Source organism: Bufo bufo, chromosome 3 (genome assembly GCF_905171765.1).
Source record: "Bufo bufo chromosome 3, aBufBuf1.1, whole genome shotgun sequence".
Taxonomy (NCBI): Eukaryota; Metazoa; Chordata; class Amphibia; order Anura; family Bufonidae; genus Bufo; species Bufo bufo.
The window spans coordinates 300,578,370-300,590,868 of record NC_053391.1 but is presented as its reverse complement, the minus strand read 5'-3'; the positions used below and the strand labels follow the sequence as shown (position 1 = coordinate 300,590,868).

The 12,499-nt window shown below is 44.1% G+C and overlaps 1 protein-coding gene across 1 annotated transcript in view; it reads right to left on the bottom strand.

Moving 5' to 3' along the window:
• Nucleotides 1–12,499, bottom strand: part of SHISA4 (shisa family member 4) — an 83,765-nt gene that overhangs the window by 48,089 nt on the left and 23,177 nt on the right. Inside the window, exon 2 of the mRNA XM_040424210.1 lies at nt 9,084–9,255. Within this exon, the coding sequence (XP_040280144.1) occupies nt 9,084–9,255 (172 nt within the window). The remainder of the gene's footprint in view (nt 1–9,083; nt 9,256–12,499) is intronic.

Sequence of the window (12,499 nt, the reverse complement as noted above, 5' to 3'; positions counted from 1 at the left end):
GGGTCTTCTGAGGTTCTTTGTTCAGGCTGCACGTCTGGTTATCCCTAGATTTTGGAAATCCACGCGCGCCCCTCTCCCTGGGGACTGGCTCTCCACCTTTGAAAAAATATATAGAATGGAGGAACTTTGGGCGGAGGACATGGGCAATACTAATAAGTTCCTGAAAACCTGGACTCCTTGGATTCTATTTAAGGGTTCTCCTGATTTTATCACGTGGCTGAACAGGGGGTCGCCAGTCCCTAGGGAGATTGCACATCCCATTGGATCTTAACCCACATGTATTCGGCACGCCTTAACAAATTATATTTTACATAGTCCTTTCTACCTCGACTTGTCAGTTCAGGGATCCCCCCCCCCCCCTGTTTCCCCCCCTGTGTCCTGTCTTGTTTTTCTAAATTTGTTGTGTATCCTATGTAGGAGCTCTTGATACCTCTTTCCCGCAACTGGGTCTTTGAGATGCTTTTATTCTGATGTTGGGATCATATGTTATTACTTTGCTCATATTCATGTTTACATGGTATTTGCATACTTTTACTGTGACCATCTACCTGTAGGATGATATTCTATTTGGTCCTGATTTATGTTCGGGCTATCCTTAATGTAAAGTGATTATTTTGGCTCTTGCTAATAAAAGTATTTGAACAACATAACCGTGGAAACGAGCAGTGTATAATGTGAAGGAAAAATGAATCCAGCCAGCAAAGGAGGCAATATGGACAATCGCAATACATTAGTAAGTGGCTTATATTAACTTTCTCTACATAATAAATGCCACTTGCTGAAATGAGACAGCCCTTTAAACCACATAAAGAATGCAGCTTTATTTTAAAAAAAATTTTTTTTTTTTTTTAACCCCTTAATCTGTACATTAAACACTGTGGTTTAACCCCTTAACGACACAGGACGAGAATGCTCATCCTCAAACGCCGGCACTTAGCGCTCGAGGACGAGCGCTCTCGTCCTGCAGTCGTTCCTCCCCCCGCGTGCGGTCCCCCCGGTCAGCATGAGAGATCCGGCGGTTACTGACCGCCAGATCCCTGCTGCATCCACCAGCATTGGCGATAACGCTGATGCCGGTGGATTAACCCCTCATATGCCGCGGTCAGCGGTGACCGCGGCATATGGGAGGTTTGCGCTCCCTCACCTCATGCATCGGGTCCCCGCTCTGCTGTGGCGGGGACTCGATCGTTGCCATGGCAGCCCCAAGCCATTCCAAGGCTTGGGGCCTGTCATGTCCGGAAGCCTAAGAGGCCCAGCCCCCAGGCTGGGTCTCTTAGGCAACTGTTAGCGTCTTACAATGTAAGACAGTAACAGTTCAATACAGCACAATACAGATGTTACATATTAGGTATCGCCGCGTCTGTATCGACTGGCTCTATAAAAATATCACATGACCTAACCCCTCAGATGAACACTGTAAAAAATAAAAAATGTGCTAAACAAACAATTTTTGGTCACATTACATCACAAAAAGTGTAATAGCAAGCGATCAAAAAGTCATATGCACCCCAAAATAGTGCCAAACAAACAGTCATCTCATTCCGCAAAAAATGAGACCCTACCTAAGATAATCGCCCAAAAACTGAAAAAACTATGGCTCTCAGACTATGGAGACACTAAAACATGATTTTTTTGTTTAAAAAATGAAATCATTGTGAAAAACTTACATAAATAAAAAAAATTGTATACATATTAGGGTATCGCCGCGTCCGTGACAACCTGCTTTATAAAAATACCACATGATCTAACCTGTCAGATGTTGTAAATAACAAAAAATAAAAACGGTGCCAAAAAAGCTATTTCTTGTTACCTTGCGTCACAAAAAGTAATATAGAGCAACCAAAAATCATATGTACCCTAAACTAGTACTAACAAAACTTCCACCCTATCCCGTAGTTTCTAAAATGTGGTCACTTTTTTGGAGTTTCTACTCTAGGGGTGCATCAGGGGGGCTTCAAATAGGACATGGTGTAAAAAAAAACAGTCTAGAAAAATCTGCCTTGGGGGGGAGGAGCCTAGCGGCGCATGGAGTAGGACGCACGCCGCACTAGCTCCGGCAAGAATCCTGACTAAAATTCCTACAACGGTGGAGATATTCTTTAAAAACAGCCGTAGGAGCGGGGGACATAGCCAGCAAGCGGTCCGGTGCTAAGAAAAATCATTATGCCTGCAAAGAGAGGCAAAACGCAGAGCCGGCAGGACAGGGAGGCAAGATCCCAAGATGGCGCTGAGGAGGAAGAGTGGCCTGACCTGAGGGCGGCGGTGAGTCAGGGAGCGGCAGCGCGGCTAGAGCGCTTCGCTCACAAGTCACACCAGTCCCCCAGTCATGTATGGGGAGAAGGAGAGGGCACCCTGGCACAAGTGGAGGAAGGCTTAGGGGAGCAAGATGGCCCCTGTAATGACGACCAGCAATCCCCAGTTCAGCATGAGGGGGGGGGGCGAGTGCTAGCCTGTGCAGCATTGGGAAGTGTCTGCCAGTGATCAATGCCCCTGAGCCCACCTTGAAAGATGTGATGGCAGCTATTGCTAGCTGCAACGCCACCCTCCAGAACATGAATATTAATATTGGAAGTCTAAAAGCGGACATGTCCATTATCAGTCATGACCTGCATAAAGTGGCTGAACGCACCTCAGAAGTAGAGAGGAGGGTCTCGGATCTGGAAGATGGGGCTGTTACCCTACAGAGAGAGAGCCGGGCTGCGTCAAAGGATATAGCGGAGCTCTATGCTAAAACCGACGACTTAGAAAACCGCTCTCGCCGCAATAATATAAGGCTGGTGGGCATTCCTGAGAAATCTGAGGGCCCAGAGGCTACTGATTTTATTGAAAAATGGCTTGCGGAAAAATTCCGTGATAGAGGACTCTCTGCACTTTACGCTGTTGAAAGAGCACATAGGGTCCCCACCAGGCCTTTGCCGCCAGGACGTCCGCCACGTCCAATACTGGCTAAAATCCTGCACTATCGAGACAGAGACACTATACTGAGGGCTGCAAGATCTCATCCTGATTTAAAAATCAATGGGGTTCAGGTGTCTCTGTTCCCTGACTATTCGTCGGATGTACAGAAAAAAAGAGCTCGCTTTGTGGAGATTAAACGGAGGCTGAGAGATTTGCAAGTACAGTACTCCATGATGTTCCCGGCCAGGCTCAGGGTGGTGGCGTTTGGATCCGCGGTGTTCTTTGAGGACTCGGACGCTGCGGTCAAGTGGCTGGATCAAAATGAGCGTCACCTTAGGATTCCATCAACAGACACCTGAGACTGTTGGACATTCCTGCTCCTGATTGAAGTTCTGATGTCCACTGGACCATCCACCCACCGTTGTGGACATTTTATTTTTTCTTTAGCCGGTTGCTAAAGAAATTTTGTGGGTAGAGCATACGCCCGAGGTTGCTCCCCACCTTCCTAATGTGCCTGCGTACGTCATCGTGCTGGATGCTGTGCTGCTTCAGGCGCTGTTGGGCCTGGTTCACAATGTTGGCCCCAAGTTCATTACTGAAGCTAATTATGCTGCATATGTTCATTGCCTGGGTAGGGATAGTTGGGTGGGGGGAGGGAGGGGGGATGGGATTAGCGGGGGTTATTATCGTCAAAGGTGCTAATGATGGCAATTCTAAAATGCTGAAACGTACAGTCCTGGTATATTTTGTCCGGGGGGGAAAAAGGGAAGAGATGGGAATCTGTAATCTGGTATTTAACATTGTTTTTCCCTGCGGCTGCTGGGAGGTGGAAAGTTGTAGATCTCAAATGTACTTTTATGTATGTATGCATTCTTATGGGACCTGCTACGAGAATACTTAGCTGGAATGTGAGGGGAATGGCGGATGCTACAAAGAGACACGGTCTGTTCCGTTACCTATCTAGATATCAGCCGGCAATAATATGCTTGCAAGAAACGCATATGACCAAACAATCTATACATGTCATGCAAAAGCCGTGGTTGGGTTATTCGGTGCACTCCGTCTTCTCCTCGCATTCCAGGGGGGTTAGTATCCTAGTTCATAAGAATATCATATTTGAATGCCTGAGGGTATGTGTGGATGAAGAGGGAAGGTTTAAAGGAATGCATTGTGTGGTCCAAGGGATGAGAATGGTGTTAGCGACAATCTATATACCCCCACCATTTTCCTCGGTACCTTTAAGGAAGCTTATAGAATTCATGACAGAATTTTCTGAACTTCCAATGTTAATAGTGGGAGATTTTAATAATGTACTTGACAGTTCGCTTGATAGATGCCAGATCACACCTAGTGGTAGTAGTACGGGTGAAACCTCGTTTGCAAGAATACTGAGGGAAGTAGGTCTGATGGATGTATGGAGAGAGACCCACCCCCTGGACAGGAAGTACTCGTGTTGCTCCTCGACCTATGGCTCCCTGTCGCGTATAGATCTGGGTCTGGTAAATGCTCATATGTTCCCGTTTGTACAGACCTCAGAGTATCTTTCTAGGACCCTATCTGACCATTCCTTATTTAGCATCACCCTTGATATATCTGTGACAGCCAGGCCGGGGGTTAGATACTGGCGACTAAATGCCTTTTGGTTAAAACTGATGGGTGATCCGTCCGATATGCTTCAATCCCTTAGGGAATATTTTTGTATAAATGAAGGGACTGCGTCTCAGTTAGTCGTCTGGGAAGCGATGAGGGCCTTCCTCAGAGGATCCTTTATTAAAACAGTCAGTCGGATTAAATCTAAATCTAGAGAGCTTGATCGGCAGAAACATGATAATATGAAGATAGCGGAGGAAGCTTTTGTGTTAAATCCTTCTATCATGACAAGTAATACCTTAAAGACTAGGCAGGAGGAGTTGAGGTGTCACCTTTTGGAGGTAGCAGAGAGGAAACGACTGTTTTACAAGCAGCAATTTTTTACTGAAGGTGAGAGTGTAGGCCATATGCTCTCTGTTATCGCAAAAGCGCAGCAAGGATCACAATGTATATCTGGCCTGTTAGATGCTGGCGGTGTCCTCAGGCGTGATACGGATAACATTTTGAATATACTAAATAATTTTTATTCCTCTCTGTATGCTTCCAGGGTGGCATGCTCGGATGAAGAGATTGACACCTTTTTGGCCACATTAGATCTTCCTAAGCTTTCCAGGGAAGACAGTATGCGGTTAGAGGAGCCGATTGAGCTAGAAGAATTAAGGGCGGCATTGGCTGCTATGGCTAATGACAAGGCTCCGGGTTTGGATGGGCTTCCGGCGGAAGTTTATAAGTCCTTTGCGGAAGTGCTGCTCCCGGAACTTCTGAAGGTATTCATTTGTTCCAAGGAGAGGGGGGAGCTACCTCCGTCTATGCAGGAGGCGGTAATAGTAGTCATTCCTAAGCCGGACAAGGATCACTCTCTCCCTGACTCATATAGACCGATATCGTTACTCTCCACTGATGTTAAGTTGCTTGCAAAGGTCTTGGCCATGCGTCTGTCTAAGGCTACTTTCACACTAGCGTTCGGAGCGGATCCGTCTGATGTTTCATCAGACGGATCCGCTCCGATAATGCAGACGTTCGCATCCGTTCAGAACGGATGCGTCTGCATTAAAACTTAGAAAATTTTCTAAGTGTGAAAGTTGTCTGAGCGGATCCGTTCAGACTTTACATTGTAAGTCAATGGGGAACGGATCCGCTTGAAGATTGAGCCATATGGTGTCATCTTCAAGCGGATCCGCCCCCATTGACTTACATTGTAAGTCTGGACGGATCCGCTCGCCTCCGCACGGCCAGGCGGACACCCGAACGCTGCAAGCAGCGTTCAGGTGTCCGCTCACTGAGCGGAGCGGAGGCTGAACGCTGGCAGGCGGATGCATTCTCAGTGGATCCGCCTCCACTGAGAATGCATTGGGGCCAGACGGATGCGTTCGGGGCCGCTCGTGAGCCCCTTCAAACGGTGCGCACGAGCGGACACCCGAACGCTAGTGTGAAAGCAGCCTAAGGTGATTTTGTCTATCATACACTCTGACCAGACTGGCTTCATGCCTCAGAAATCAACGTCAATTAATATTAGAAGAGTGTTTGCCAGTATTCAACTTCCAGCTGATAATGTTGGAGATACTCTAAACCCGAAGCATGTATCAGGGCGAATGGAGGGGTGTCCCCCAAGTTCTGTCTGGGCCGGGGTACTAGACAGGGGTGCCCGTTGTCGCCTCTGCTATTTGCAGTTGCGATTGAGCCATTAGCCGCGGCAATTCGTAAATCAATGGACATCCAGGGGTTCCAATATGGGACAGTTAATAATAAAGTGGCGATGTATGCAGATGACACCTTGCTTTTTCTGGGAGATACTGGTCCATCGTTGGAAGCGGCTATGAAAATCATTGATTGCTTCGGGGATCTGTCGGGTCTGACTATTAACTGGAGTAAGTCGGCGATTATGCTGCTTGACGGGCAAGTGCAATCACAGACAGTGCGAGACAGAAATATTCCATGTGTAGCGACCTTTAAGTATTTGGGTATCCATATATCTCCGAGAATCCGAGACTTTGGGCGCCTTAACTTTGACCCGTTGGTTATCAAATTTCGTAATAAGACTAAGGCATGGTGTAAACTATATGTGTCGGTGGCGGGAAGAGCTAATCTCATTAAAATGGTGTTGATGCCCCAGCTACTCTATGTTCTACATAACTCCCCGGTCTGGCTGTCAAAATCCAAATTTGTTCCAATCAATGCTACTTTCAGGGAGCTCATATGGAGGAAGGGGCAACCGAGAATTAAGCTTGAAACGTTGCAATATCCTAAAACAGAAGGGGGCCTTGCAGTGCCAAACCCCTGGGTGTACTTCCTAGCTGCACAATGCCAACATTTTAAGGGGTGGATGGAACTGGAGTCGAGTGAGATGTCGTGTCAGTTGTTTAAACATTGCTTGTCCTCTAATGACCTACTGCTGATCCTTGAGACTAGGGGGGCTGGGAGGAGTGGTCCGATGGGCGATCTGGGACACTTGATGCAGTCCGTATGGAATAAGGTCAAGCTCCTGAGGGGGGTTTTCGGCAATACGGAATACACTCCACTGTGGGGCAATCCTGTGCTGCCGGAATTCCTCTCCCTGTCTGAGTTTGGGGCATGGAAAAGGAAGGGTATTCTGAGGTTGGGACATCTTTTGGAGGAAAAGAAGTTCATGTCATTTGCCAGATTTCAAGAGAAGTATGAGCTGCCTAGAACTCACTTTTATAAGTACCTTCAGGTGAGACACGCATACAACTCCACATTTAAAGGTACGACTGAGGTGGCTGGGAGAGATGCTGCATTGCACCAGATTCTGTCCAGGGGGGCGAGGAGAGGTATGATTTCCTGTATATACAAGCTGCTGCTTGATAAGTTTCTAATGTCACATCCGCTTACAGCTAAAAGTAAATGGGAGAAAGATGTTGGCGAATTAACTGATGACCAATGGTCTGACATACTGGAGGCGATACCTCTCTCTTCCTTGAGTGAAGGACGTAAACTCTCGCAGCTGTTTATTGTCCATAGGGTCTACAAAACACCGTTTTTTTTGTTCCGTATAGGGTTCAGACCTACGGATGAGTGTCCAAGATGCTCTGTGGTGTCTGCAGATTTGTTGCATATGATGTGGACGTGCGAGAGGTTAGGGAGATACTGGGAGTTGGTACGTCAGACAACACAGGAAGTTTACAAAGTACGAATACCCTCTGATCCGAAAGTGTGTGTGTTAGGATATGTCTCTGAATTGGCCACTGGGCAGGTGCATAAAATAGCTATAGGGAGAATGTTATATGTCGCTAGGAAGTTAATAGCCCTACATTGGATACAGACAGCTCCGCCAATCCTAGGCGAATTCCTAAGTGCGGTTGACACAATGCTGAGTTATGAACGGATGGTGTACCAGAAGCGTGGATGCCCAGCGAAATTTGAAAAATTGTGGGATCCATGGCTGTCGTTTCGACGTCTGAATAGAAATGTTTAACAATGTGCCTTTGTATTTTGTAGGTTAGGGTGGGGTGGGATGGGGGGGTGGGGAGGTTGGAGTGAAACTGGATTAATACACATAGTTTGGTGTCCTTTTTGTTATTAGTCCTATGGACAATATATGTCTCTATGTCATCCTTGTATGTATTGTAAAAAAAGTGTATTTACACTGTAAAATTTTTAATAAAAATGATCTGATTTAAAGAAAAATCTGCCTTCCAAAAACGTATGGCATTCCTTTCCTTCTGCGCCCTGCCGTGTGACGTACAGCAGTTTACAACCACATATGGGGTGTTTCTGTAAACTACAGAATCAGGGCCATAAATAATGAGTTTTGTTTGGCTGTTAACCCTTGCTTTGTAACTGGAAAAATATTAAAATGGAAAATCTGCCAAAGTGAAATTTTGAAATTGTATCTCTATTTTCCATTAATTCTTATGGAACACCTAAAGGGTTAAAAACGTTTGTAAAATCAGTTTTGAATACCTTGAGGGGTGTAGTTTATAGAATGGGGTCATTTTGGGTGGTTTCTATCATGTAAGCTTCACAAAGTGACTTCAGACCTGAACTGGTCCTTAAAAAGTTGGTTTTTGAAAATTTCAGCGAAATTTCAAGATTTACTTCTAAACTTCTAAGCCTTGTAACATCCGCAAAAAATAAAATATCATTCCCCAAATTATCCAAACATGAAGTAGACATATGGGGAATGTAAAGTAATAACTATTTTTGTAGGTATTACTATGTAGTATAGAAGTAGAGAAATTGAAACTTAAAAATTAGCAAATTTTTCTATTTTTTTGGTAAATTTGGTATTTTTTATAAATAAAAATGAATTTTTTTTTAACTCCATTTTACCAGTGTCATGAAGTACAATATGTGACGAAAAAACAATCTCAGAATGGCCTGGAAAAGTCAAAGCGTTTTAAAGTTATCACCACATAAAAAGTACAAAAATATGTAGCTGTGATGTGAACTCCCCATATGTTAGATACTTTTAACATCATTCATCCAATTTTGATGGCAATACCCTTATATAAAGCATGTAGGTCAGTGCTCTGAACCCATTAATTATCAAGTTCAGTATGCTGTAGTAGACAGCTAAAATAATAACAGCTTGGTCAAATTCCATATATGAAAGCAAGTTAAGATAACCAAGGCACCTTATAAACAGACAGCTCTTTTGCATCCTCTCGGTGATGAATTTACTAGGGTCGATACAGCAATATCTGTGCTCACAGTTACCGCAGCAAAATGTACCAAATCTACAATCAAACTTAGGACGCCAAAAGCCTGCAGGATCATGGTATCCGATGCAGTCTTCATCTCCCAATACTAAAAAAAAGCAGAAGAAATGTATTAGTTTCAGTGTAGTCTTCTAAAACATTAACATGTTGCCGTGTACAGTCTGAATAGTACTGCCCTGTGAGAGCAGGTTCCCGCATACAACCAGACCATTACAGAACCAACATTGAGTGAGAAAAGAGAGATCAGGAGCAGTGCACACTTCCTTTCTAACAGTGAATATCACAGAAACCACTCCGATCCTCTGTGTAACCCCTTCTCTGCTCTGACAAGATTTCTGCCTATAAAAAAAAAAAAAAAAAAAAAAAAAAAAAAAAAAAAAAAAAAAAGGTATAAGCAGAGAGGCCTGGGTCCATTGAATGACCATATGAGCGCTATCTTTTACTGTGACAGTTGTTAGGCACACTGACAGATACCCCAGCAACTGCCTGTTCATTTTATATACACCAGCTGATATACTAGCATATACATAAATTCTAGTATATTACAAAATGCCAAAAACCTATTAATAAAACAGTTTATGCAATGCAAAAAATAAAAATTAAAAAATAGTTACAATCACCATTTTCTATACAAAAAAAAACACACTTTTTAAGTGGATTAGCTGGCAATTAGAGAACATCTATTAAGACCTATCTGGTATCCCCATAACTGTAATGACCCGCACCACATATTTATATAGTAGGTACTATAGGTAAGGCTACTTTCACACTAGCGGCAGGACGGATCCGACAGGCTGTTCACCCTGTCGGATACGTCCTGCCGCTATTTCGCCGTGCCGCCAGACTGCCGCTCCGTCCCCATTGACTATAATGGGGACAGGGGCAGAGCACCAGCGCAGCACGGCAGTGCGCGGCGAGAGGCCGCCAGACATGCAGTACTTTTAGTCCGGCGGCCTTTCGCCCGAGGAGCTCCGCCCCCGTTCCCATTATGGTCAATGGGGACAGAGCGGCGGCACAGCAAAATAGCGGCAGGACGGACCCAACAGGGTGAACAGCCTGTCGGATCCGTCCTGCCGCTAGTGTGAAAGTACCCTTAGTTTGATTCTTTCCATAGCAGAGACAAGAGGGTGACTTGTGAAAAGTTACTTATTCCCGGACATCTTTATTACTGTCTTTTTGCTCTGTCTAGGAGTTCGGAGAGGACTGCAGGCATGACTAGTAGTGAACTTCCTCCTTTGGCCTTTAGAGGAGAACCTTAATACTGAGCATGTACAGGCTAGTTTCACGCATTGTAACTAAGGGCCTTTGAGCAGCATGAAGATACCTAGTATAAGGGACAGGAGAGGTGAGAACTGAAACATCCTGCTTATCACTTTATAGTATAAGGACAGGAGAGAACTGATTATCACCACTAAAACACCCTGCTTATCACTGTTTATAGTATAAGGACAGGAGAGGTTAGAACCGATTATCTATTACTACTAAAACACCCTACTTATCACTCTTTATAGTGTAAGGACAGGAGAGAACTGATTATCACCACTAGAACACCCTGCTTATCACTGTTTATAGTATAAGGACAGGAGAGGTTAGAACCGATTATCTATTACTACTAAAACACCCTACTTATCACTCTTTATAGTGTAAGGACAGGAGAGAACTGATTATCACCACTAGAACACCCTGCTTATCACTGTTTATAGTATAAGGACAGGAGAGAACACAGGAGAGGTGAGAACTGATTTTCTATCACCACTAGAAGACCCTGCTTATGACTGTTTTAGATATAAGATTTGATTAAAAGAACATTAAATGTGTTTATATGAAATGCAATAAATAAATTATACAATATTAATAACGGAATATTTTTAAGCTACATAACTTATTATTTAAGTTATATTTCTACCAATTCCACCCAAAACTAGCTGCAACTCCGACTCCACAACACTAGTTTCTATTGATGAGGGTAAGAAAAATGAGGAATGCACAGGGAAGGTATCCATATTTTGCAGATCCGTTGTTTGCGGACAGAAATTCGGACACTGTAGTGTGCATGAAGCCTTTATCCATTTCTTGTAGGCCTGGAGGAATGTTGGCCAGATCTGGGAGCCAGCAATGACATGACTAGAGGGCTAGTTCTGCATGGTGACCAGGAATGTGCGACCTGGCCTTACATAAAAATTAATGGGTTGTCCGGTTTAAAAAAACACTAGCAACATTGGGAATAGCTATAAAATCAGCATTACTCACCGATTAGATGCCGTGCCACTGCTTTGTTATTGTCTGCTGGGCTTTGTGTACATGACTGCAGCGATTACATTATGTCGACAACATGTAACTTCTACAGCCAGACACTGACCTCACAATATGTGAATCCTAAGACTAGGTTCACACATCATGGACTTGTTATGAAATGTTGGTTATGCTTTGTTTTTCAAACCCACAGGCTCTGTTAATTACTCACTGTTAGGGCTGGTTTACACGAACGTATGGGTTCTGTTCCGTGCATTGGGGCCGAAATTTAACTTGAATGGGTCCACATCCCTCCGTTCCGCAAAAAGATAGGACATGTTCTATCTTTGTGCGGAACGGAACGCCACAGAAGCACTCTGTAGTGCTTCCGTGGATTTCCGTTCCGTGTTTCCGTTCTGCACCGCTACGCATCTCCGGATTTGCGGACCCATTCAATATGGCAACGGAACCCATACGTTTGTTTGAACAAGCCCTTAATGCAATGTCTGAAAGCCATGACCAAATATGCATGTAATATGTGCATGTTATGTTGTGGATACTGCATATACAGTATATTACCATGTATGTGAAATCAGCCTATTGAGATGGACAGATTATTTTGAGGAATAGGTCTTTATTGCACTGGATTGGAAAGCACTAGCTTGTCAACATGTGTCTCTTTAGCCTGTGGTAACACATAGTTGGGGGTATACAGCTAGCATAAACACTGAAGTGTGTCACGAAACATATGCTCTAGACCCACACTGTTTAAATAAATAAAATACAAAAATGGAGGTCATTTTTGTGGGTTCCAGATTATAACAAGAAACATAGTTAAATCAAGCTTATCCAAGAGTATTTCCAAATGGAATTGCGGGTGAAAAATCATCAGCATTTTACAGTAGAATCCACACACTGGTAAGAAAAAATAAATCAATCAGTGTGGAATCTGGGCAGAAACGGACATTTAGTGTGGATCTTAAATACGCATTTCAATATAAACAGGTACTGTGAATTTCTGCTGCGAATTTTACCCTTTGCAAAGCATAGTCTGAAATTTGAGCCAAAATGACATGGATTTGTGATTGTAGCAAAATACA